At 49.2% G+C, this 27,717-nt stretch overlaps 1 protein-coding gene and 1 long non-coding RNA gene across 2 annotated transcripts in view; both read right to left on the bottom strand.

Moving 5' to 3' along the window:
• LOC133354527 (bifunctional heparan sulfate N-deacetylase/N-sulfotransferase 2-like) overlaps positions 1-23,991 on the bottom strand; it is an 82,683-nt gene extending 58,692 nt beyond the window's left edge. Inside the window, 6 exon segments of the mRNA XM_061571429.1 lie at positions 1,630-1,784; positions 2,805-2,892; positions 21,534-21,797; positions 21,800-21,889; positions 23,251-23,658; positions 23,690-23,991. Coding sequence (XP_061427413.1) covers positions 1,630-1,784; positions 2,805-2,892; positions 21,534-21,797; positions 21,800-21,889; positions 23,251-23,658; positions 23,690-23,965 — 1,281 coding nt within the window. The 5' untranslated portion in view covers positions 23,966-23,991.
• Positions 23,992-24,050: 59 nt separating this feature from the next.
• The window catches only part of LOC133354529 (uncharacterized), a 213,025-nt gene continuing 209,358 nt past the window's right edge, over positions 24,051-27,717 (bottom strand). The window contains exon 4 of the long non-coding RNA XR_009756597.1: positions 24,051-24,407. This is a non-coding gene — a long non-coding RNA (uncharacterized LOC133354529). The remainder of the gene's footprint in view (positions 24,408-27,717) is intronic.

Here is a 27,717-nt window from a genome sequence, read left to right as displayed (position 1 = left end):
AGATAAAGACGAGAGAGAATGTGATGCGAGAAAGTAATGAGATAATGTTCATATGTTTAATAGCTCATTCATGTATTCGTAGGCCAATATCATTATCCGCGACATTTGCTATTCACGAGCATTTCTGGAACGCATCCCTCACTAATAGCAAGGGGATATTGTACTCAGAGTGATCACATAATAGTTAGTGCACTCGCTACAAACACGGCCGCCTGAGTTTGGTTCGCAGCCTTGGTATACATCGGTGGTGAGAGATAACTAAACAAGTCCTAGCCTCCCCTAGGTGGATTCAGGCTTAATTGAGTACCTGGTGCGGTGTGTAAACATCAGCACTGGTTTGACAAATGAGGCCGGTTGCGGTGCTGGTAACAACCACCAAAGAATCATCATCAGAATCTGTATTTAGACTGCAGAAATCTGATGAGCTATGAAGCTCTTTTTCACAGCTGTCCAGGTACGGGAGAAGGGGTAGATATGCTGCTGGATAGTATACGGATATATCGGCGGGTGGGTAGGTAGGCATTAAGGATGGTACTTGAGATGCAATTCTTGGTAAAAAAAAATTAGTGTGGGGCATGCATACTCGATGAATATCCTGTACATCACAAGGGACTTCTCATCCTCAGTGGAGGCTGGGCACTTTCCCGCGTGCCCTGACTTTAAGCACGCGTCGTGAGCATCAGAATCTATGTTGAATCGATGAGTCAATACTCGCTAAATGGGAACCTTTATTCAAACCTGTGGGGAGCCCGCTGAGAGAATGAATCACCTTTACAAAGGAGACCTATCTAGAAGTGCACACAAAAGCTAATTTATTTCAGATTATTTTTCACTTTGGTCTGTCTTTTTAAGCAATTACATTCATTATAATTGAGGTATTAGTTTGAGTCAAAGGCACGGTGTCCAATTTGAATTCACTCAAAGCAGGGTACCACCGTGGTGTCAAGTGAACAGGCCGCAGAATCAGACACCATAGATCCTTCAAGTGACCCAATTTGTCCACATGGAAGGGATACAGCACTTCAGCACTTAATCCCTGCTTTATGAATGTCCATTTTCAGGTGGCAAAATCAACATCGTTAAACCTCGGAGCTGTAAAATTTAGTTGAACTGAAATGAAAATTACGGATTGACAAAATATTTTTTTTATTTTGTGTGTGCAGCCATTCGCAGCATGGTTGAAACCATCGACTCCGCAACACTGGAGAAAATCAGTAAAATCGCAGAGCGGTCGACACCCAGATTCAGACCCAGGATCTCAGTACGTACGTACGCCTATTGAACTTCTGCGCACCGTACGTAGCCAACCGTGATAATCGGTGCGGGGGAAGGACAACAAACTAAACACATAAAAGCAGTTCTAAATAGATTAGTTTTCAATCTAGACTTAAAAGTGCACAGCTCCAGCGGCTATGCAGTCAAAAGTGCATCGGATGTGCAGTCTCTGCAGCTCAGTGCTCAGACAGCTGAGCCACTCAAACTGACTCAAGAACCCCTCTCGGTAATAACTACCCCTCGGTAATAACTACCCCCCGCCTCCTCCACCGCCGTCGCTGCTGCTGCTGCCCGGTTGTAAAACGAGCAGCTAATTCGCTCACCAATTCACACCAGAGCCGCGTCGCGACGTACCAGGGCAAACTGGCGGTTGAGTCCCATCTGCTCGACGAGGACGCTCTGGTTGTAGAAGAGGTGGGGCTGCATGTGGCTCCACATGTGTGGAAACCACCAGAACTGGTCACGGTGGGAGATGAGCATGTCGTCACCATTGTCCTCCTCGTCCGTGCCTGCAACCAGCACATCAACATCACATCAACATCACATCAACATCACATCAACATCACAACAACATCACAACAACATCACCATCGCCACTGTCAGTGACAGCATCACGAAGATTACCACCACCACCGCCACCACTACAACAATGCCACGGTCAGTGTCAGTGGTACCATGACCACGACCTCACCCAAAGATAGCGTGCGTTCGTCGCTTGTTACGGAGGTTCACGGTTCAACTCCAGCAGCCGCCCTGGTTAATACTGCAGGCCTAATAACCGTGATAATTTTTAGATTTAAAGCTTTCGTGACTGCAGGGATTCATCTTGTTGGTTCTTTCGGTAAAGTCACGTAGAATGGAAATAATAAAATAATAAAAATAATTCTCACGACGTTTCGGCCACAACGCAAGCAGCCGTCCTCAGGTGAAGAACAGGTCTGTCGATAAGACATTCAGACTCTGTCTTATCGACAGACCTGTTCTTCACCTGAGGACGGCTGCTTGCGTTGTGGCCGAAACGTCGTGAGAATTATTTTTATTATGTTTTATTTTTATTATTTTATTATTTCCATTCTACGTGACTTTACCGAAAGAACCAAGAAGAATCGTGATAATATTACGCGCCGTCTGCTTTACACCGGACGTTCAATATCCCCCGACTTGATTCACAAGAGTGGGCTATTGTGTGCCGGGCGCCAGGGCCCAAATTTGCCAAGTAAAATAATTACCCGCAAATTACTCGATTGGGATTATAAACAGCACTCGTGGCACCCCTACTGACAGACTAATGCCCCGGGTCACTCGTGCATATGAGCCTATCCTGATCTCTTGAACTCTCGCCTGCTGAAACAACATCATATAATAGTGAAAAAAAAAGCAAAGAACCATCAACAAGCGAGGGTTACTAACACCTCTTCGAAGCTGTCTGGCCGGTTTGAAAGCGTAGCCCCAATAACCTCCAGAGGGGCTCTCTTCTCGGCCTCCCTGTACTAGGAGGCCCTTCAGCCAGTGGTGGTGGTGCACAGTACCTGTGTGGTAGAATTTTCCGGAGAAGCCGAGGTTGAAGGTGAAGTTCTTCACCCGCTCCCGCAGCTTCATCTGCGTGTTCAGCAGGGCCTGCGGATCAACGCGCGTTCGATCAACACGCGTCCATTCATTCATTCATCCATCCATTCATTCAGTGAGTCGTTGATTCATGCATTTATTCATTTCCAATTATTAACACTAGTTAAAATGCACAGCCACCTTGTCAACCCGCTGCTGGATGATGGCATCCCCGCGGCGTGTCGATCAAACGTGTTTGTTTGACCATACTTCATACGGTAATCAGCGCAGGAGGCATGAGCATAAATCTGTTTCTACGAACTGACACTACACACTGGTGGAGCTGGGATGTCGTGGGGTCGAACACTATGCTACAAATCCGGCAACCTGGGTACGATTCCAGCGCATGTCCACCATCAGTGGCGAATTACATCTGCAACGAGCCTGCCCAAATATGTTGGGCGATTACCGTGAACAGAAAAATAATGGAAGGTTGTAAACAGGCTCCAGATTTAGAAAGTTAATTGAGTTACACAAATATGCGGCTACTCCACATCTGCCTTATTTGTTTACTAAAATCGATTCTTATGCAAATTATACTCACCCAATGTTGTTGTGAGTCACAACTGATGATTTACAGAAGTGTGCTGATTGCAATCAAATCGCAAGCAAATTACAGGCTAATGTTACATTTAGGCTAATGGAGTGTATGCAAAAGGACGGAAACAATAAACAACAATGAGTCTCAAAGAGATTGTACGAAGAGACAAAAAGTAACACTCTTTAAATTGAACTGTGACCGACAATCCTGAAAATTCACGGAACCGTCGCGCGGGAATGTGAATCATCACCCACCGAGTGAGATAGCCTCTCTCGCTCCGCGCATTAAACTATTTAATAGATAAACGGAAATGTTTTTCAAAGACCAGACGGGTGCGCGCATTAATCGCCCGTGCCAATCTCTATTCATTAGGGGCAATTCCAAAAGCAACTTCCTACTCATTAGCATCTCCTTTCAATTAACATAGCAAAACAGCATTTTAGATCGGTTCCATGGGTAGCAATCGGGCCCGACTAAGTGGTCACCGAACAGTCCCGCGGCGCGGCTTCAAACGGCGTCCCCTCTGCCGCAAGGCGCCGTGGCTCATCCCCAACGTGGGTAGACTGCGAATCCTGAGAGCCGCCGCAATCGCGGTGAGCAACGCGCGTTGTTTTCCTGGGTTCCACTGCGTGATCCTCTTTTACTCGCTCCCAAACACCGGGCCACGCGAGCGCACGAGGACTTTTCAAGCGGGTCGACGAGGTTCCAAAACGGCGTCTCTGTTTATTTGCACAGCTCCCGGCACACAGCTACGCCAACGTAATGTGAACGTGCTGGCGTTACGATTGGCCCTCCATACGGGCCTCCTCTCCCATCAAGATCCCTTATCCAGTGGTCACGTAACTCTGGCAATTGAGTCACGTGCATGCCTAACGTGTGTTTGGCAAAGGGCGTGGCCGAGCGTACGACATTTAATTAAACCGCGCCGTCGCTTATAAACGGGACTCTAAGCCGGCCGCTACCGCAGCTCATCCCGTGCTGCCGTCAAACAATAATCCCCACGGCGCGAACTGCCACGGAAACAATTAAAGGTTTAATCGAACGCGAAAGTGCCTTTGCCGAGGATAAGTTAGGTCGGTGATAAGCAGTGGCAGAAAGCAACATGACAGAATTAAGAGAGCAATTAATGTAACCTTCAGCGATGTCCATTATTCATTAAGGGCAGAGCTCGGCAATGCTTTTCATGAGGGCAACTGCCTCCTCCTACGCAACAGTGGCAACAGTGGAAAACGGCGAATGCCAAGCAGTGGATTCCTTGTTGAGAGGCAATTTAGTGCCTCAACATGCTTGAAGAACACCCACTGATTTCTCTCTGTAGATTATGTAACATAAAAAATGTACTTTCGACATTTCTAAAACAGCTGATTGTGATTGAGTAACTCGTCATTTTCCTTAAATCCTGAGGATGTTCTCCAAAGGGCTCGCAAGCTAAAATTTGGTACAAATATGGTCAGGACTATGTTTATAATTTAAATGCTCCAAATATCAAAATTGTCCCAAAATGGACCCCCAAAAGATTATAGCTACGACATTGATTGGTTTCACGCTCAACGGTAATAAAAAAATAACAACAAAATCCTTTTAAGAAAAAAACGAGGTAAACACACCTCCTGCGTATTTTGGATGGAATAACAATTTGCCAAAATGCCACCTCCGTGAGATAACAATATGGGGCTTTGCTGTCCTCTCATAGCCGAATTAATGCGTGCGAAATTGTGCTCCGTAGTGTGCACAGATAAAAAAAAAAAGGCCACTTCAAGATTTTTTTGAACGAAAATCTCTTGCATAGCCAATTCTCAGAAGAGAAAAAAAGACTAGAGTGCGGTGATCTGCCGGATTTCTGAACCTAAGGCTCTCACAGCATTGGTGGTAAACGCATGCGCGATGACAAAGGGCCGTTTCCCAAAACATCGTCTATATGTTGCTAAGGTCACAGTGTTGTTGACGAGTGTGTCGAGTTTTTGATGAAGGCAGGGGGCTTGAGCACCGATCAGTCACCCTGCCACCATAAACAATGTCTGTTCAAGTGACACCACGTGCCTTGTGCGTGTCCCTGTGTCTGAACGCTCGCAGAACGCTCTGTTGGTGCATGCTTCTTTGTGGTGGGGGAAACATAATATATATACCCTGTCATGTGTCATAAGTATTATAAGCTCTGTGCCAAACCTAAAAAACACACAGCTTAGGGTGTGTGCAAGTATCTGGCTAACCACAAGTCAAGCGGGAATCTTCATGCTAATAGAAGAATGTGAAATATTTATTCTGGGACAGCCTTATGAATCACTTCAGGAGAGTTCTGCATTCGGGATGTTTGGCCAATTCTTTTCACATCATTGCATTGCAAGTAAGAAAGGACCCGCGGTACCGGGAGAAAAACCCACGATGACTCTCGACAGTACACACCGATGGGTTAGCGAACCCGATCACTATCTGTTTTACTCGGCCCATCATCCTTCCAGGGTTACTAAAATAGGTACCAGATTGTCATGTTATGGAGAACCAAGGCAATGTGAAATGTTAATTTGTGGCAGATTGATTCTGGCACACGTGGAGACATTTCAAACTCCAACTTCATGATTCATTGGCAAAGTGGGTGTGGAGTGTTATGCAATATTAATAATGCCATTTATTAACCCAGGAAGGCATCGAGCAGGGCACGTTGGGAAATCGAGAGCATTGCAACCCTTGGCTTTAGAGAACGGCCCACGGAAGTGGATATCATAAAGCTACCTCTAAAATCATGCAAAGCGACCTCTGGTCCACACAGTAGAGAACAGCACCCCGGGATGTCAGCGGTGTCCTCCGAGCCACCTGGCCACACGAGCTCCAGAGGACCAAAGTCTCAATGACGATGACCGTGGGTCGACCGAGGCACTCGATGGCGGCCCGAGCGTGCCGTTGCTCCACGCCCAACCATCGTCGCATCCTCCGCCAGTGTCTCAACCGCCCGCTCGCTCACTCGCTCCTTCGCACAATTCGACACCTCCCAGAGGACAAAGATGAGGATGACGAGGAGGAGGAGGAGGACGAGAAAGGGAGAGGCCACGGCTGGCAACGGTCTGAAGGTCACACGCGCGGCGGGGGGGGGGAGATCCGAGCGGGGGGGGGGCAATGATTATCGGCGCGAGCGCCGCGCCCGATCTTTTAATTCAATTCAGCCGGGAAGCATGGGGGTCCCGGCCAACGGGAGGGGGGGGGGGGCAATCGATAGCCATTACGCGGACGTGAGTCACGGCAAGCACCGCTGCCATCGAGATCCCACTGCATTAATTACCCAGGAGCGACTTGTTTGTGCCGATTTACTGAACTGCCTGCGCGGGACCTATTTGCTCACGATATAAAAACCAACGGCCGCGGCTTCGCATCCGCCGGCGCCGTGCCTGTGCTTGGTTCCCGCGCAGATTGTTGTTGTCGTGTACGAACTTGCCGAGTGAGGGTGAAGGCGCGGGCCGGAGATCGCCGGCTCGCGGCACTACCCTGGCGGCAGGGCCTACGCGCGAGGGAGCTCTGAGAGGGCAGCTCTACAGGGTATTTGGCCTGCTCTTCCTCGCTTGGACTGGTGTTTTGGAAGAGGCCGGAGTACCCACTCCTCGTCCCGCCACACGCGGCATGTCGAGCGACGAACTTATACTGCCGGGATTTAAGAAACGTGAACCACTTTGTTTCAACTGCAGCGCCGGGAGGCTGAACCGGTGACCGGTGGATTGCCAGTACGGTGTGCTCACCATCACACCGTGGCAGCGACCATGAATTAATATCAGCCGGGCTCCTCTTGCGAGCATCTCTTTAGAGTGCCGGGTATTAAAGAAGGACCCTAAGGAAGCTTGGGATCTCAGTTCGTCTTTGCGAGCCTCATGATGCCCATGTACTTTTTCTGCTTATTATGAGCGAATGTACAATCCTCACACGGCAGTGCGATGGGTATGCACACCATGAACCTGCGCTCGGCAGACACGTGGCCAGTGCACTTCAAGGCTCTGTTGCTAATCAACAGAACGCAGTCGTGTCACATGACGCACGTGCGCTTGGCTGAGCATGCGGGGAAGGTCACCACTTGACTCGATTTCGGTGCGATCGGCGTTTAATTTATGGTTACCGCAAGTGTCGCAATTACGCGCGGAGAAAAGGCAAACTCACAATCTGTAATTTTGCCCCGGATTTGAACATGATTATGCGAGGCCCGCATTGCGAGCGCATCATTGACGCGCTTCAGCCCCTAAATATTTTAGTTTCGTTGCACTAAAAGCAGGCGAGCAGATAATCCCTGACCGTGAGAGTTGATCTGTGGGTGTCCCACCCACCCTTGCCTCTGAAGCGCGCATCCATCAAGAGGCACACCTCTATTTATTAAGTGAGCTGTACTAATTGCAAAATCATCCGCTGACTTATGGCTCCCTCACGCGTTTCACGGCCTCATAAATAATCCGCTCGGCTGGATGCCAATGTCCTTCGTCGGTGGTGGTGGTGGTCCGGTGCGCGGGCAATAAAAAAAAATCACCGGCAATCGCTCATGCCAATCTAATTCGCAATACATCTCTGCCATAAATATCCGAGCAATCCATGCGCGGCACAAACAATCGATGCGAGGCAATCAATGGGCCTATTGTTTTGTGCCTCCGTCCGACCTCCGGGCAGCTGAGTGATGTTTGACTGCCACACCTAATCAGCTTAGCGCGCGGAGCGACACTCGGGAATCTAATGTACCGCGCCGATCCCATCAGCGCTCTGCACTGCCGCTCTGCACCAAGATATTGGGCACCATCCGTGCATTAATAATTAACGGCGCAGCAAAAGTAATTTTTCGACTATTTTTGCACGTGCGGGAATTTTTTTTTTCGCTCATCCCATATGAAAATGATACGGTCACGTTCAAGGTTAATTTTTATAGCACAAAACGACCTGTGTAACGCGAGCGTAAGCTTAGAGAACCCTGGGTGTTAGCCTGGAGAGCAAGGGATGATGGATGATTAGGTGACGTTCAATAATAAGGATGGCGGCCATTCTAGCCTTAAAACACGCAATGGATTGAAGTTTGAGCGGTGCATCTTGGTATCAAAATGGCCGAAAGGCGCACTGTGATTGTAAACATTTTGAATTCATTACACCCGAAGGTCTCGCTGTGCCTCAAGACGTCTTGACGGGATAGGGTGGGAGAAAGTCGCCTTCCCGCTGTGGCCCCACCTGTCACCTTAAAACACAAAACTAACATCGTCGTCGGGGCCAAAACGGTTGTCGTTAATTTGATTCTAGATATGATCAGTGGAGTTAAATGCCGCAAAAAGGTCCTGTTAAGGGCCAACAACCGACTGGCATTTAACTCCTGAACATATTGCAATATGGCAGAATAGAATTCACGGCCTCATTCTATTTGACATAAAAAAAATAACTTTATTGATATTCAGTGTTTTTTTTCTTCAAGCTGACCCCGCACTGGTGCAAAGCGCCATAACAGTACGCAGAGTGCCTGTCGGAAACCTACTTGCTGTACCTCCGCCTGTAACTACCTCATTGCACCACCCACAAGGTGTCGAGTGTTGTGCAAATATATCGTCGCGACTGTCATCCCCGTGTCATCCACCAACCCCCCCCCACCCAACTCCCCGACGACCACCTGCAAGTCCCTCACTTCACAAACAGCATTTCCCCCCCCCGACCTCGTCCCAAGAAAATAACGAATCGGCGTCAACGCGCGTCCTGCATCCATCAGTCTACCGCAGCGAAGGGTCTGACAAAGTGCGGGACCCCGTTCGATAGAGACGCGACAACGGGATGGTGGCGGAGACGGGCAATAAGTCGCCTGTGGCCGAGGCAATCTGGCGAGGAAATCAATTGACGAATCATGGGCAGTGGCGCGGCGGAATGTGGCCGCCGTCCCTCTTCGCCTCATCGGAAGAGCCGCGCGGTCGGCGCGGACAGGCCCGGTGAATGAGTGGAGGGGGACGTTTCACCGCGATGGTATTTTGGCACTGCCTGCAACACACCGTGCATGCTCCCCCTTCATTGTAACATCAACGCTTTCCAACTCGGGCTGAAAGCGGCTATGAAATTGGCTCTGTCAGTCGATCCATAATGGAGGGGGATGTCACTGTGAAGATGATCGATCATCCAATACTAACTAAACTTTAGGATAAAGTTGCGTTGCTATTCGGGACTTTTCCAATATTGAAGAGAAAATAAAAGATTTTTCCAAAAATTGGCCAGAAATGTGGGGACATAAAGCAGAGCGATAAGCACTATCTCTCTTACCCTGGCACTCCTGAAAGATTCTCGTTAAAACACTTCACTTTCAAATCTTCAACAAGCTTAAAACTTGTGCTCAAGAGCCCATGGCACACGTTCTCCTCCGTGCACATCTACGAAATAACATTTTAAGTTATTGCACAAAAATTAACCACAATACCTTGCTAATCTCGTCAAGGAACATCAACCATCACGCGAACTCGGGCCATCCTTGCAGAGGCTTTTGACAGGCCATCGAACAAAAACAGCCACCGCATTGCGCGCTTTCAGATGCGATTCTACAGCTATCTGGAATGCTCTTCCTTTCGATTGAAAAAGTATTTCTTCAGAACTACTTGTTGTGTTTAGCTTGTTGTCCTTGCGCCACATCTCCAATAAGCACGGTTGGCTACGTACGGTGCAAAAGAAGTTCAACACACATACGCAAAATATTTGGATCTTCATCTTCCTTACGTCCGGGGTGGATTTAATCAGTGACTGGACAGGGTCGCTCTGTTGAGAGCAGCCGCCACTGTACGGGATGGAAGCCGCCTCAGCGACGGACGGGGAAAAGCGGAGAGGCCAATAGTTCTCCCTTCGCACCGAACGAGCCCAAACGTTACTTGTGGAAAGCTTTTTTTCCCCCGATGGCAGGATTGGAACCACCGCAGCATTTTATTAACAGGCCGCAACTCTGTCTTCTCCTATGGGGGTGTAGCGGTCAGCGCGCTGTGCTACGAACCCGGCGGCCCGAGTTCGATTCTCGCTCACGGTCAAAACCGGTGAAGATTATCTCAACCGGTCCTGGGCCTCCCCTAGGTCGACTCAGCCTCAAATGAGTACCCGGTGCGGTGTGTAAACATCGCCAATAGGGAGATAAAGGCGGCCGGGCGTGGTGGTGTTGGCCACCCATCGTGTCATGTACCGTGCCGGCCTTCATAGGTGCTCGCTAACAGCACTTGCCCCTACAGTCTGTTAAGGCTATACCGGGGATATTTGATATTTGTTATACTCACCCCTGCCACAAGGATGTGGAACTTCCGCCACTGACATGGGGCTGCAAACAGGAGATAAGCAACCACCCTCAAATGTTCATTCGAGCAAGAAATTACTTTGGCTCGTGAATGCTTGAAGAGTGGCGCTACGCTGCGGTCCGGCCTCGTCTGTCTGGACTTCACAGCTCACGCGTCCCCTGTCGACAAGTGCCATATGGCGTCAACCCCAGCACCCCCAGCAAAATCTACACTGAGGTGGGAAATATCTCCCTGGTCCCCTCCCCTAGTGGCCCACCCCATCACCTCCCCCCATTGAAGATGCATCTGTCTTGATGAATATATCCGGTAGAAATGCAGCGTTCTCAAATTAAACGTAAATAAAAGTGTAAATTATTTATGCGCCTGCTGGTCATGACAGCAGACTTAACATGTGTTTAGTACTGAAGTCTTGCTCAGCATTCATATGACGAATATTAATGTCGCTGGAAAAATAATTCCCAGTTCAAGTGCCCCAGCTGGGCCCCAAAGTGAGAGGGCCAGGAGGTATGCAGTCAACAATGCTTGACTCAGGGAGGAGGACGCCCCTGCCATGCATAGTCCCATGGGATGTTGGCTACCAACAACAAGGCAACTCCTATGACTAATTGGGAATGGGACGCAAGCGTAGGATTGATCACCCTGTCGCTGGCCGCCTTTGGGGAGGGTGTATAGTATGAAAGGCCGAAACACCCTAGGAACCAAAGGGTCACTACTGACGATGCGCTCCCCAAATTTCACCAGGCTCACTGTTCATGAACTCTTGGAAGTGCTTGCACAAAGGATAGTAACATCTCATCCTGTGTTCTTTGGAATACCGTCATCCGCCATGGTCGATCCACTCCTGAATGACGGCCTCTCCCCAAGCCGCCGCCACCATCTCTCACGCTCCTGCGATGCAATAATCCACCGACCCGCGGCACGCACGGGCTCATTTCATCGCTCCATCTCCTCGGCAAAAGTTCTCAAACAGCGGCTCCATTGCTTGGCTGCTACACCGTCGTTATTGTTGGCCATCGGCCATCGGTGTACTACCTGTTACCATGACAATGTAATTACATAGTTCAAAATGAAAAAAAAAACAACTATTACGGTTGAGCATCGAGACAAAGATAGCCCCGAGAAGATGACACTACAGAACCACTTCCTGAATTGATCGACCGCTTTCATCCTACACAAGAGGGAGCTCCTTCACGTACTGTAAAGATCGGTTCATGTGCTCATCATACAAAATATAATTTAATTCCAATGTTACTCCAATTAAGTCGGGAAAAATGTAACTAAGTGAAGCAACTGGTACAAGCTAGAAAACCAGGCCATTGAGGGAGCCTTTGCCCTGACGCTACAAACAAATGCGCAGACAGACATATATTAAACGAAGCAGCTAAAACCCACAAGTCATGCTGGTATTAAGAATAAGTGATATTGCTCTGTTATGTCAATGCGCCCTATAAATATTTACAATGTTGCCAATCTTACAAAAAAAAACACGTGAATCTGCTGCATAGTGATCCTTTTATGTTTTTTTACAGTTTTCACGTAAACACGTGAAGTGCCCTTTGATGGACGGACACACACAGGACAGACAGGACATTTCCTGGGACGAGTAACAAGTAGCCTCTCGACCCTTTTTACATAAACAGATGAACATCGATTGGGTTTTGGGGTTTAGTACTTTTTTTTCAGACACGTGTGAAGTATCTTTGGATGGACGGGCAGGAAATGTCCCAGCCATGGCAATAAGCAGCCTATTGGATCTTTTAATGACCATAACTACACGATAGGATTTTTAGCTCAATCGTTGACAAGCAGGCCAAGGCTATAAATTCAGTTCGCCCGAGAACCCAGTTTAATATCCTCTGGCTGCCACAATTTCAAGCAGGATGCAAGCATATAAAACAAGTATGAAAAGTCTGACAAGGAAAGCGTGCATTGAGATAAATAGGAGATAAAGAGGCCCAGAAACGTTCAGATAGAGTCTCCGCGGAACGACCTCCAAAGTGTGTGAAATTACTTGAAGACCGTTTCTGCCTCAGCCCTGGACGAGAACGGATAACAGAAACTTAATCAGCTCGCAGTAAATTATGAAGGCCTATGCGCGTGCATCAAACAAAGCGTTTATATGACATCAGAGTGAGGTACGTGAAAACCGAAATTATTTCTCAGCAATTCGATATTCTTTGCCACAAAGCCCAAATCCAATTCTTGTCTTGAAGATAACGAATGAGCCAGCACAACACCGAGAAGAAACTGAAAGTGAAAACATTACAGTGATATACACTATCTGTCTTTTTTCGTGTTTTGAACGGTTAAACAGAAACAAATGTTAGCCTACTTGCATTGCTATGAAAAAACTGATCAAACGAAACTAATCTTTTTCTTTTACCACGTAAGGCCCACTGAGCGATGTTGCTCTTTTTCAGATGCGACCTGGCCACAATTGATAGCTCAACAAAGTGGCTCATCTTGTGGAAATTTATAGCAGCCAAAAACTCGAAACGCACGTTTATAAATGTGGTGGAGACAAACCAGAGGAGCCGGAGAAAAATCCAAGCGATCACGGTGAGAGAGACACACGCAAACTCCAAATATACAGACGTCAGGGTCTGGATCGAACCCACGACCTCCTGCATACCAGGCGAGGTAGTTAACATCTCACCACCGTGGTGCCCAAATCAAATCGAGCCATCAGAATACGAATTGGGAGGCTTTGGCCGGTTTGGCCGACTCCCGACGAATCTTGCCTCTTCAATGACTCCAGGAGGGGGCACAGCGAGCCGTTCCTTGCTCACCGTCAAGATTGACGACCGAGTACTACTGCCCAACATCATCACGACGATGGCCGGGCCGTGAGCCCAGGTGCTTTCACAGCAGATTCCCCCGGTTCTTGAAGGGGTTTCGCCCTGAAATGTTACGCGTTCATTGAGCTGTGTTTCCCTCGCGAATGTTTGTATGTTGGGTTATTGAAGAGTCACAAAGAAAAAGATTCAAGACCGAATCACCAGCGAGCAGCAGCATGAACTCAGAGAAAACCACTCTCATTCGTTGCTATTAAGTCAAAGGTCAAAGCTCGTTGTGTGTATGCATGCCTGTGTGCTGGACTTCTTTCGCACCGTACGTAGCTAATCGGGCCACCACGGTGTCGAAGATCTCCACTACCTATCCATTGCACTCGTGCTGGAAATTCCACATTGATATGGGGGGCTCCGTAGCGGCGAATGTATAAGCAGTTGGCTATTATGCACGGGTCTTAAGCCGGCCAATTTGTCGTGGCACCCACTTGGGGAGGGGGCGGGGGGGAGGGAAACGTCGTTACTCCTGTTACCCACGCATTTGTCGCAGATGGGCCGGAGTTTGCTGCCAAAAATTAATCCCATAATTCACGTCCGTCCACCTTTTTTTTCCCTCGACATTCAAATCCGCGACGTTTGTTTCCAGTGACTCGCCGCAATATTATGACCCACACCCCCTCCACCGAACCTCGCTCTCAAAGCACGCGGTAACACACACAGGTGCCCCACCCCCACAAAGCAGGCCAATATTGACTTGGTTTTCCATCCACTTTCATATAATTTAACATCAATTAATCTCGTTTAAAATTAATTAACATTTCTTAATTGGATTTCTCCTCGGGTGAGCGGCCGTGGCAAGGGTTAATGAGTGTTATGAGCTCAGACTTGGGAGCGAGCCGCATTGATTGCTCTTGGCGAGCATTAACCTGGGGTCGCGTAACTATTATAAGACACCAACCCCAAGTTGGTGACAATGCAAATCAAGACTTTGATTTTGGTGCGATTTGAATTCGCATTCCAGCGATTTGTGTTCGAGCCCATGAATGTCGGGGAAATGTCAAACGCGCGGTTAATTACGCGCTAATTTTTGGGCTAAACGATGGCAAATGAGAAAACGTAGAAAAATACGTGGCAGCGTTTAAAACGCGAGCGTGAAAGTGCGACGCAGAGGCAGATTAATTGGAACGCGAAAAAATTCAGACAAATGAGCGCTCCAAATAAGCGAAACAAAGCAATGAATAATCTGGGGGTGATTTAAAACTGGATTACTGCTGTGATCTCCACTCGATTTACACACGGGTCCACGTAACATAGAGGGCACGCTGCTGTCGTGCATAAGGGTCAGCGGCGTCGCAGTCGAAACATTGGAAATGTCTCTTAAATCCCACCCCTCCCACCTCTGTCCACCCGGCAGTATAAATGGCAACACCACAGTCAATCGGCCGGTCACGTGTGTGGTGGGGTATTTATACCGCGAACAAGACATCCTCCGTCTAGTCACGGCACTCTCAAGCTCCTTTGAGTGGAGGCCTTTGCACGAGCAGTGGGGGTGAGCAAGTAATTGCAGGGCTGCGCCTTTCACCTCGACCTAGCGCAGTGCAAGGCCCACAGGCCATTGGTGGGCCCCTGATGGCCTTTAGTACGCCACCCCCCCCCCCCGACAATACACAAACTTGAAAGCACCCCCATCATTATCGTGCTGTCGAACCCCCAATGGTTTCAAATGTGGCAGCCCTCACACCGACGATGTCTTATCGGCCAAGCACTGCTTCCCCCCTATGTTCCGTTTGGAATTGATTTAAGCTACCATACTGCCTCTACTTGATTACTGTGACATTGTGTATAAATCAGCCCCAAGTACTGTACTGAAGAAGCTTGACTCAATGTATCACTCGGCCTTAAGATTTGCATTGAACTGCCCATATAGGACTCACCACTGTGATCTCTACATTGGGTCAAACTTAACATCTCTGAATGTTCGACGGCTTGTGCACCAGATCTTATTTATTCATGATGTACTTGCAAAAAAATCTGCAGATTACCTGCTGGATCTCGTCTCTGTTTCAAAGAACAAATTTGACCTAAGGTCTACACTCATTTACCAGCTTAATATTCCCTATTGCCGTACATATACTGGAGGAAGGGCCTTTGCTATTGATGCCCCCAGGGTCTGGAATGCTGTTGCAAATAAATTGAAACTTGAGTCACTACCTATGAGATCTTCACTCAAAACTGCTCTAGAGGAGTTGTACACCCCTAGCTGCCAGTGCTATTCAGTGACCTAAAATAAAATGTTTCGCTCCGGATGATCGCTACAAAGTATGACCTGTGTTTTGATTTAGTGTGCTGATCTTAAAGGTTTGCATTGAAAAATTACAATACTCCGATTGATGCTCCTGCTGTTGTGGAGTGACTCATGCAGCCAGCTATGGCTGCAGGGTTTTGGTAGTACATGTTGTTTATGCCATTTATTGTGAAAATTCCGTCACAGTTCCTATGATTGCTTTTTCATTGCTTTCATGGCTTTATTTTGGTAATTTCGAAAAGTGTATTGGTTTAGCCATGTTTGTTTGTTGTAGTACAGTTAGACTGATGGCCTTAATCTAAGCTGTCTTGTGGTTGTTATTGTTGTTTGACTTGCATCCCACTGAGATTTTTGCACACAGCGTTGGTGTACGGTGTTTTTTCTGCAATATTTTTGCTGTCTTTTCTTGAATTTTCTGTTTGCACTTAGTCACATATTCACTTTAAGATGTTTTTTGTTCATGTTTTTGTTTTTTGTTTGTTGCGGTTGCACCCGATTCAAGAGCTGAATGGCTCACAGGGCTATACCTAATAAATGAACTTGAACAATGGGCCCACCCCCCGTGAAAATTGGTGAAGAACACGGACCCAATAGTATACGGAGTATTCGACGTTAATGCTGTAGGGCAGGGCACCTGACCCACGAGGTCAGGGTTGGGGGTCAACTGAGCTCTTGATCAATCCGGAGATGATAAAAATGAGTAGCACGCAGTGGTCGTCCTATGGGCAGAATGGTGACTATCACAAGAATGTGAAATTTCCTAACACTGGCCTAAGGATGACAACACCACATTTGCGCAGTTATACTTTCAAAAGAATCTTGATATTCAGTGAGTACGAGGGAATTGTTACGTATTATGATGATTATTATTGTTATATATTTTGGAGCCACAGCTAAAAAAAGAAAATGCATCCAAGAGGACATTTACCGAGGAGATGGAGCAATGGAATCAGGTTTGAGGTGGATTATTACACAGCAGCATAATGGGAGATGATGATGATGAATTGGGGAGGCAAACATCGAGCAGCGGATTGGCCAAGGCTAATGATGACGACAAAGACTGCCAATGGACTTTATATTAACATGCCTGGGAACCATACCCATACAACCACTACACAAGCATTAATCCAAGTATAACGACAAAAACATTATATAACAATTACCACCAGATTTACCAACATAGCTTCCTATCTCTCATGCCGACGAGGGCTGTAAAGTTTTTATACAAGATTGAAACAACAACATGCCTTTCCAAAAATAAAAAAACTTCTAAATATATTTATATCATAACAACATGCACGATGCGTTTCAGGGAGATTATTGTGCGACCTTCATAATGTAAGGACACAATGCCCAATGTGTGTGTCTGTTTGAATCTGTGTTCACTTCAAATCCCCGAACACATGAGAGGCTTCACCTAATGGGTTGGGGCTTGGCGTGCTGTACACCAGCACGCTATGTTAACTTTTCACTTGCAAATGAAACAGGTGACACACACACGCGCGCACATAACCAGCATTGCAAATAACGTAGTTCAATTATAAAGCACTTATAAATATTGTTTCGACTAATTAATTTCAATTTATCCCATTTCATACAAAGCACAATGCATCTAGAGCACATTTAATCCACGCACCACGCAATTACTTTCTTCCCCCCTTCCTTCCTCCACAGACGTTTCATTAAATGAACGTTCCCAGACACAGTATGGATTAAGTGCAAATCTGCTTTGAATGCGCGTGGATTAGGGGGGCGCTTTCACCGCATACTGAATAAACAATACACTTTCACACAGCGAGCCGTCCGGGCTTAATAACTCCGTACCGTGGTGCAACGGTAAATGTTACGAGGGCACTTTGCGTCAAAGCTTAACTTATCATACGCGCGGCGTTGCGCGAAAAAAATATAATGTCAGCCTCTCCGGAGAAAGGTCCCCACGCTTTTGGGAAAGGGTCCAACGGCCTGAAATTTGAAGATCATTGGTCATACTTTTATTTATCTACAAGAGCGTCTGATAATGAATTGGCGCTGCACAACCCCGAGGAAGCAGCGGGCGACTCGCAATTGGAAGGTTCGCGAGTTAAATCCCGGGCGGGAATCAAATTTGGCCAACCATCCCCACCCAGGGTGGATTAAAGTGGGTACAACTTTCTGAAGGCTCATCGGTGAGATATGCATTTGGTGAGACTCTTCCCTTCCATGCGAATGTGTAATTTATAACAACGCTTTTGGACCATAAACAGAGACCATTAGAGTCCCATCAGAGACAGATATATTTGTCCATCGCCTAGAGAACCCATCAGAAATCGTTTCGTCCATTTTACTGTCTGGAGACACCACCAGTGACAGATATGTTGGCCTAGTGTCTAACAACCACATCAGAGACCGATTACTGTCCGAATACATTGATGTTTAAAGACACCACGAAAGACAGGTCTATCTGTCTAATGTCTAGAGCAGTGGTTCTTTACCTGGGGTGCACGAACCCCCTGGGTGTGTGAGATGCCATTTCTGGGGGTGCGAGACATGGCCAGAGCTTTTAGAAGGTAAAATCCTCAAAAGACAAATTCAGCACGGGCACGTAAGTACAACTTACTTTGTTTCACCAAACCTGTGCATTGACATTAACATTTTAAACACATGTTACGATTGAGAAGCAAAGGGGTGCAAGGCTGCAGTCAAAGTTAAGAACAACTTGTGTAGAGGATCCCATCACAAAGCAATGGCCACGGAAATATCGAAAGCACAACAAGTGGCCGAGACAATTAATCCGCACTGTGGAGGGATATGCAAATTATTTTGTTTAGGCGCTCTTCTTCCCACCTCCCCCCTCTAACCCAGCTTAAATATACGCTCCAAGCTTGGTGGTGTTTCATTCTTCGCCTGAGGACGGCTGCTTGCGTTGTGGCCGAAACGTCGTGAGAATTGTTTTATTATGTTATATTTTTATTATTTTATTACTTCCCTTCTACGTGACTTTACCGAAAGAACCAAGAAGATGTGGAGGGATGTTTTGGCTACTGCTTACATGTGCGTGGCCATGCCTGCCCCGAAAGCCAACACACAAATGGGATGTGTTCAAGATGAAAGCCGAGCACGCACAGAACACCCCCACACTAGAGAAAATGAAAAACTGTTTGCAGACCACATTATCAGACAGCAGAAGAGGGGGGGGGGGGGGGGGGCTCGAACATGGTGACCTTTGGAATGAAGAGGCGGGGGAGTGCACCGGCTTGTGTGCTTTACACTCTGCCAAAGAAAGTTTGCCTGGGCACGCTGCAATCATTGCGCGAGCGGGCTCCGCGTACTGTTTGCACGTGCCTCCCTTGACGAGTTTACGGGGATCGGCGCGCGTGCGTATCGCACAACAGAGGCGCGGGGAGCAACGGCGACACCCGGAGGGCCCAAGTTCCATTTCCCCCGTCACGGATAACATCGGTGGTGGTTGATCCAAATCAGTCCTGGGCCTCTCCATATTTCGACTCGGCCTTACAAAATGAGTAACCTGGTGTCCTCGTGCGTTAAAATCCGCACTTGCGGTGATAAAGGCGGTCGGGCACGGTGTTGACTACACCACCTCGTGCGCCTTGTCGGCCCTTCAAAGGTGGGGTTGGTGGGGAGGGGTTCTTTGTCTTTAATAAAACTAAAGCTATTTTTTCTATCCCCAGGTAAGGCCCACTGAGCTATACAGCTCCTTTTGAAAAGCGACCTGGACGCAGGTCGCTTTTGAAACCCACGACCTCCTGTCTAACCAGGCGAGCGAGTTAACATCTCGCCACCGCGAAAGCGAGGCTTTGACTTGTCGATCAGCACACTGAACCACAGTACCAGAAACCCAACTTCACTGCAGGCTACCGGTGCCTGTATATTTGATCCCTAGCAACATTTGTCCATCGAGTGTGCAGACAGTGCAACTGCCCCGGGGCCCATGGGTAGGAGGAGTTCAGGCACCCGCCAAACTACAGATAAGGAGGTAAATTCAGAATAAGAATATTTCTACTGGAGGAATTTGATGACCTACAAAGTTCTTTATCACAGGGGGTACATCCCTCAACCAATTCCTTACACCAGGGCCCATTGCAACCATCCTATGTCAATGACCTTTCCGTATGTCTGCTCAGCTCGCCAAATAAGAACCCGGTGCTCTATCGTCAATGTTATGTTTTGTGTGTAATAACCGAGGCTAATAATTTACTACGCACGCTTTGCACAGTTAAAGATACGTGGCAAGAGTCCACCAAGACCGAAAGTCTTTTACATGGGGAAACAAGGGTCCCAGATCACAACAGAGATCACTTGTGAACAGACACGGTGAAAACAATCGGCCATCACAAAAACCCAATATCCACACGGACGGCAAAAAATATAAACATTAAAACTACAATTAGGAATGCAAATACAAAACATTGAAAATGCTCATTTATTCTCTAATACAAGTAGGGTGACCAGCACCACACACGGCGACCTTTGTATCCCCATTGCCGATGTTTACACACTGCACCGGGCACTCGTTCTTAAGGCTGAGTCAACCTCGGGGAGACCCAGGAGCGATTCAGATAATCGTCACTGGTGTTGGCCAAGAGCGGGAATCGAACTCGGGTCGCCGGGTTCGTAGCGCGCCGCGCCGCTACACTATACGCTCTCAAGTGAACGATGTTTTTTTTTCGGCTCGCCTATTGTGGGGAAGTGATAAGACGTGTAATACAAACCGGGAGTGTGCGATCACAGTTAATAACTTGGAGTGCTCTGTGCGTCGCTTAAGGGGGGCCGCGTGGCACGAGTGATTCTCTGCTCAAGGGTCGAGGGGCGCACTTGAATCGTCATGAACTGGGAAATTGAGATTTAAATTGGGCCAAGTGTGAGGCGGTACAGATTCCCAGCAGTAGCAGCAGCCTCCCAGACAACTGTCAGGTTAACCAGAGGTCCTACACAAACACAATTGCATAGCAAAACACTAAGCCCGACTGTGATTTCGTTAATAACGCACCCAGCCACCTTTGTCCGCCCCCCCTACCCCCCAGTGTTGATGATTACACACCGCAAAATATACACATTTAAGGCGGAAATGACCCAGGGGATGCCCAGGATCGGTTGACGTATCACTCGCCACTGATTTTAGTCGTGAGCGGGAATCAAACGCAAGTCACCGGGTTCGTAACGCAGTGCCGCTGACACAACGACGACGACCTCCATTCGCCTGCGCCAGGATATGTGCCCTCCTTTGAGGCCACGCGAAGTATCGGAAACTCTCTCGCATGAAGTGACGGGACAGACACAGGCGTTCTGATTTAACCGATTGAGATGAATGGCAGCTTCCCCACTTATGCTCCTGACTGTGCCGATAAACACAAAGAAAAGTTATCCTCCATATAGTGAAAACAGACCATCGGGGCAAGTGCTGTTAGCGAGCACATTTTAAGGGCGGCACGGTAGATGAGGGGGTGGGTGGCCAGCACCGTGCCCTGCTGCCATCGTCTCCCCAGTGATGATGTTTACACACTGCAACACTCATTTGAGGCCGAGTCTACCTATGGGTGTCCCAGAAACGGTTATGATTTTCATCACCGATGTTGGCCGTGAGCGGGAATTGAACTCGGGTCACCGGGCTTGCAGCGCAGGGCGTTAATTACCGGAATGGCGGATGCCGTCATTCTTGGGCGAAAAAACGCCAGCACAGGTAACCGGCCACCCCGATACCAATCCAAGGCCCCGCATGCGCCCGGCACCACCACCACCCCTCCGCCCCATTCGAGCTTAGGCCTCACCTCCACGTCCTGCACCTTCATGCGCGTGCCCTCCTTGCCGACGAAGATGTCGTCGATGTCGACGAGCACGTAGCGCTCGAGGGGCAGCGCGAGGCGGCGCCCCGTCAGGAACGCCACGGCGTCCACGAACACCAGCTTGTGCAACCACAGCGCCAGGTTGTTGCCGAAGAGCACTCGCTGCACGCCGTCGTACAGGCCCAGGTCCTGCACCACCGTGGGGTGGTACACGGGCGCGACGCCCGGGTGCGGGATCAGGTCCTGACGACTTTGGTGCGCGCCAGCAGCACGGGAAGGTACGTCGAGTGGTTGAACTGGAACACGGTCCAGTCGTCGCCGGGCAGCGGCTCCTGGATGACCTGCGTTGGTGGGCGGGGGAGGGGGGGGGAGGTGGAGGTGGTGAGGGGGTGGGGGTTGAGGGGGTGACGGAAGGGAAAACGCGATGACAGTCGCCGTTGGCCGCTGAGCGATGACGGAAGTCAATCAGCGCTGGCGCCGGACTCGCCGCGCGGAGACGAACAGGTGGGACGGCACTCGGGCGCCGTCGTGCTGTGACAGCCCTGAGACAGCGGTGGACATTCCGCAAAAGTCACACGGAATCGGCGCGACCGCTTCAGAGCTCGGACGCTAAGCCGCATCGAACCTGGATGGCCCTTGGATGCAGGGACGTGCGGTCAGGGGAGGCAGGGGAAGCAGAGCCTCACCTGCCATACTCCAGTGAAAATAGCTGTCACGAAAAGTAAAAAAAAAGAATAATCAAATAAAATAAATATTAAGATTTTTCCACTGACCTGTGTTATGAATGTCATTTCTGTACGATTCCAATCATTGTTATAGGAAGAGGCAAGAGGTGAGGCAGCGACGAGCTCAGCCTCCCCTCTGATTGCGCAACCCCTCAGTAACTGGATGGAGCACGGGCAATGAGCGCATGCCTGTTACTATCTCAGTATGTCACCAATGTAATGATTGTAGACCCCTTCATTTCATGTCCTCGCCTTCCATACTCCAGGTAACTTATTTCACATATGTGTCTAAAAATATTTAGGCTCGCTGGTCTCGTCATGAAACTGCAATGAAAAAGCACCAGGGGAGGCAGCTATCACAGTCTGCCTCACTGAGGGGGACGTGTCTAACACGCCCCCCTCAGTGAGGACACGCCCCCTCAGTGTGTGAATCTGGCTCTGACACGAGCCAGTGCCTCCCCAGTCACTGACCTTACCGCACGTCACTGCTTGATTTGGTGACCACCATGCGTAACAACAGGTTTCCGAAGTGACTGCGGAGCTACGTAGTAGGCGGCAGAGGGGAGCGCGTCAAAAAAAAGTGGCTACGCCATACAGTACGTCTACGTTCCTTTACATCCATGCCTCCCTCCTCCGCCAACTCGTACTGTCCAGGGTGCTAAAGTATCATCATCAAATAATACCGACAACCCACTCGATGTGGAGGCCCTCATCCAGCAGTGGGCTGTGGCGAATCTAGATGATCCAACCGCGAAGCAAAAACTGGGGTGGGGAGGAAGCCAGTAGCATAGACGGCAGAGGAAAGACCAAGCGGAGACCAGTGGTGGATCTGGCCCCAAAAAGCTGCCATGACCGGCCCCCGCCGTGGCTTTGGAAAAAGAGAGAGGCCAATCAAAAGCCACAAAGCTCCACCAAATTTTTGGGGGCTCGGACGCCGAAGACGCGACGGGCCGAACGATCGCCCCGGGGCTCCGCACCTCCTTGGCGCGCGTCACGTAGAGCAGCGGCGAGCTGGGGTTCACGAAGCAATCCTTGAGCCCCAGGTTCGAGTGCAGGTAGAGGGGGAAGCCCTTGAGCTGGGCGCTCAGGAGGCTGTTCTCGTTCGCCTTGAAGAAGCCGATGACGCCCACGCCGTACTCGAGGCAGTACTTGTCGAGCAGCTCGCGGTTCCACGCGTCCAGGTTCACGTACTTGAGCACGTTCTCGTACACGACCAACGCGTACTTGCCGCGCCGGTTCTCCGTCAGCGTGGGCATGTCGCCCTTGCCCGGCGCGATCTCCGCCCGGTAGCGGAAGCGGCTCATCTCCAGGATGGCGATGATCTCCTGGCCGAGCTGAGAGAAGTAGCTCTCGAGGAACACCAGCACCACGGGCTCCGTCTCGGGCTTGTAGTCCTGGCGGCTGGCGCGGTGCGGCCGGGCCGCGGCGGCGGCGGCCGCGGCGGCGGCCACGGCGGCCGCCGGCGGCCGCGCGGTTCGCGTTGCCGGCGACGGCCCTCGCCCCCGAGCCGCCCGTGCTGTTGTCGTCGCAGCCGATGCGCGGCCCGACCCGCAGCTCCTTCACCTTGTCGGAGTCGTTCATGTAGTACATGGTGAGGCACATGGACAGCACGCCGAACGCGATGAGGAATACCATGAGCTTGCGCAGCTCCAGCTGCCACACGCCGCGGGTGACGCGCCACATGCAGTTCATGGCGCCCGCCCCGCTGGGGGGGGGGGGGGGGGGGGGCGGTGGCCGCCGCGTCGGCTCCGAGCTCGTGGTGGGGGGGCGGGGGGGGGGCGCCCGTGCTGCTGCGATCCTTCGCGGGCTGGAGGGGGCGGCGCCGCCGTCGACGGTAGCCGGGGGGGGGGGGGGCTGCGTCGATCTCGTGAGCAGACGGCAACGTTATGTCACCATTGCAAATGCGCTTGGTGGCGGGGCGACAGGTATTGGTGTGCGCACGCACGCACGCGGGGTTGCGTTGGTGACGATTTGGATTTTGTCTCTTTTTTTATGTTTTACTCCTGTGGGGGTCGTACGCTCCGCTGAGCCCCCCTCGTCGTCGGGATGGAACTCGGTGGCGTGATGCGTTAATTTAAAAGGCAGGGGAAGTCAAGCGTGTCCTGGGGTCTCTTCTTCATTTTCGCGATGAAGCCTGCAACACAGGAACAAGGATATATATTAAATGCCATTGCTCTCCTGTTTTTGTAGATCATCATCATGATTATTTTTGTTTTCATCCAAAGGTTTTTGATAATTCTCATGTCAGGGACCGCTACATTCACAGCCGTCACACAAAGCACCGATCGTTAAATCAGTAACGAGTTGCATTATTACAATTGACTCGATTCGTATAAATGTGAGCGGCCGAATAATTTGAACATTTGAATTTGTCTGCGAATTAATGATTTTATTCTGAATGAATTCTCACATGCGTGCGAACGGATATGAACATTAATGCTTTTTTTCTAAAAAACCCCTTGGCAAATGCCTTTGGCTCACGGCCGTCTACAATACATTTCTATTTTGATAATGTGCATTGAAAAAAAATAAAGAAATAACTTCCGTAAAAAAAATTACCTTATTACACAGAACAAATACGAGGCAAGTAACGGTTCACCTCCTTCGAGCATCAATAAATTTCCATGATTCATGGTGGCAAATGCACATGTGCGTGTGCACGGAGGCACACACACAAATGCTGGTCACAAGCAGACAAACACTTGCATGGCCTAACACGCGCAAACACGAAGATGAAGACCCCCCCCCCCCCGAAATGTATGTTGCACCTCTTTCGCGCTGTGCGTAGCCAACCGTCCTAATCGGAGGCGCGATTAGCACGGTGCGGTAAGTGCTGCCAGCAAGGGGCAGCTATGAAGGTCGACACAGCGCACGAGGGGGTGGGTGGCTAGCACCACTTCCGGCTACCACTGTCTCCCCGTTGCTGATATTTGCACACCACACCAGGTACTCGTTTAAGGCCGAGTCGATCTCGGGGAGGCCCAGGACCTTTTCAAATGTTCGCCACTGTTACTCGTCGTGAGTGGGAATAAAACTCGGCTCGCCGGTTTTACAACGCAGGACTATCTACTGCACCACAGCTCCCCTTGTATACATGTATACAAAGATCCCCCGTATAGCCTTAACAGACTGTAGGGGCAAGTGCTGTTAGCGAGCACCTGTGAAGGCCGGAACGGTACACGAGGGGGATGGGTGGCCAGCACCACGCCCGAACCGCCTTTGTCTCCCCAGTGGCGATGATTACACACCGCACCAGGTACTCATTTGAGGCTGAGTCGACCTAGGGGAGGCCCAGGACCGGTTCAGATAATCGTCACTGGTGTGTTCCGTGAGCGGGAATCGAATCCAGGTCGCCAGGTTCGTAGTGCAGCGTGCTAACCGCTACACTACCGCTCCTCAAATATATATGTATACACACATGTACACACACACACGACAGTAAGGGGGTAATTAAATACTTCCCCTGAGTGAAACTAAAATTGAAAATGTCAGACCAAACCTGTCTATAAATGATAATTAAACTGCTAATTAACATGCAGATAGAGGAAACGATTATTGCGGATAATTATTATGGTAATTATACTTGGAATGCTACTTAGTTAATATGCATTTATTTTAAACCGGCCTTGGTGAAATTATGCAGGACAATACTGCTTCACAAATTAGTTTTGCGTATTAACGTTAAGTGTGGCATCCACACAAAACAATCTTCCTGAATGGATTTTTTTTCCCTCCCAGACACTAAACAATTTCACGGGGAGCAAATTCACCACGAAACAGTGGCGGCTCGTGGCGTCTCCACCAGGTGGGGCTGTTGTGAGTGACCTCTGCTGACAAGAGAGCGTCGTAGTGAAGAAACACCTCGTCGTGTTATTGGGCTTCCCGTGAGAGTGATCCAGCTCTCTTATCTACCAACGGTAGGCATTTATAAACAATTCGATACAACAACAAAGCACTCAAACGCTGTCCCCATGACCCTCAAGTCCACACTACACAACTCCTTTGGCACTGCCAAAAGCCGAAAGAACAATTGCAGATCAGTTGACACGGCTCAACAAATTAGCCACGGCAATCAAGACACCGCATACTGTACAATAACAGCCACACGCCGTCCGACATCCACCTGTAGGCTGTGACCTGCGGTGTTCGCACAGCGCAACCTCGCGCCGTGACATCGTCTCTCATTGCAGCCGCGGGCGACTTCTTCACCGCCTTGATTGCGTCTCTCACGGCGTGGCCACAATGTGAGAAGCAATGACTGAACCCCCTTCAGTCATTGCCTTCACAGCCGCCCAGACACAAATCAGACCGCGGTGCTACAGCGGTTTCTAATATGAACAATTTAAAATGTTACCTTCATTAGGCAATTCACGTTCTGATCATAATTCTTTTTTTATTTCTTTTTCACACAACAAAACAATTTATAGAAAAGCATTTTTACTAGAAAAATCATTTCTCATCTCCAGCTGCTTGGTGGGGCGGCGCCCCAACGCTCCTAGTGGACGAACCGCGCCTGCCACAAAACATGTTCATTACCCACGATTGCAAACCTCTTATGATGCAAATAGAAAAAAAAATTGGCTCATTTATTAAACTCGTAACACATTACCGCCTACAGCCAGCACGGAACAAGGCAGCTGGCGCAGACCGGCTTTGGATGTTTCTCCCAAATATTATTTTGATTTGCAGACAAGATGCCTTGGGCTCTGTCTCCGGGGTCCCAGTCATTTATAATGAATCCACCTTCACGAATGTTCTCTACAATGATCGTGGCTGCGACCCGAAATGTGCTCAGTTAGTATTAAAATACTCGGTGAGTATTCAGATACTAACTGAGCTCGGTTAGTATTTGAATGGCGGACAGCCGATTCTCGTAGAGTGGCCAGGAGACAACAGTGTTGAGTACTATTCCCCCCGTCGTACGCGTGGTGGATTTCGACCCCCCCCCCCCCCCCCCGTTCCAATTTCCTCACATGTCCGCCCCAGATAACCTTTATACGTAAATAAGGCTATCTGATCTGAACAACAGCTGGAATGGTAGCGTCTGTGTTGAGCCATGACAAAGACAATTCCTCATAAAAGTTATAAAGTTAATGACACAATTAATTACGCAGTAAAGTCGTGCTGAGTCTCAGGACTCACTTGCAGGAGGATTCCCCACATTCTGTTCGGATGATTGAGTTTATTTTTGTTCGTATTATTTCTCATGTGAGGAAACTGGAGTGCTCCGAGCAAACTAATTAATACAAGAGAGACACAAGCACCACTTAGAATTTGCACAGATAGTCGGCCGGCAACCTACTTGCCTTACCACGCTCCACATCATCTCCGCAATGCAACATCTCACACCGCTCTCACAGCAATCCGCCAACCCCATCTCCAAAACTTTGCATTGCGATCACGTGCCAACCACCGGCACCTGGCCTCACAGCAGGACGGTGGCT

The sequence above is a fragment of the Lethenteron reissneri genome, chromosome 47, assembly GCF_015708825.2.
Source record: "Lethenteron reissneri isolate LAM-NWPU_2019-01 chromosome 47, ASM1570882v1, whole genome shotgun sequence".
Lineage (NCBI taxonomy): Eukaryota > Metazoa > Chordata > Hyperoartia > Petromyzontiformes > Petromyzontidae > Lethenteron > Lethenteron reissneri.
This window is presented reverse-complemented; position numbering and strand designations above follow the sequence as displayed.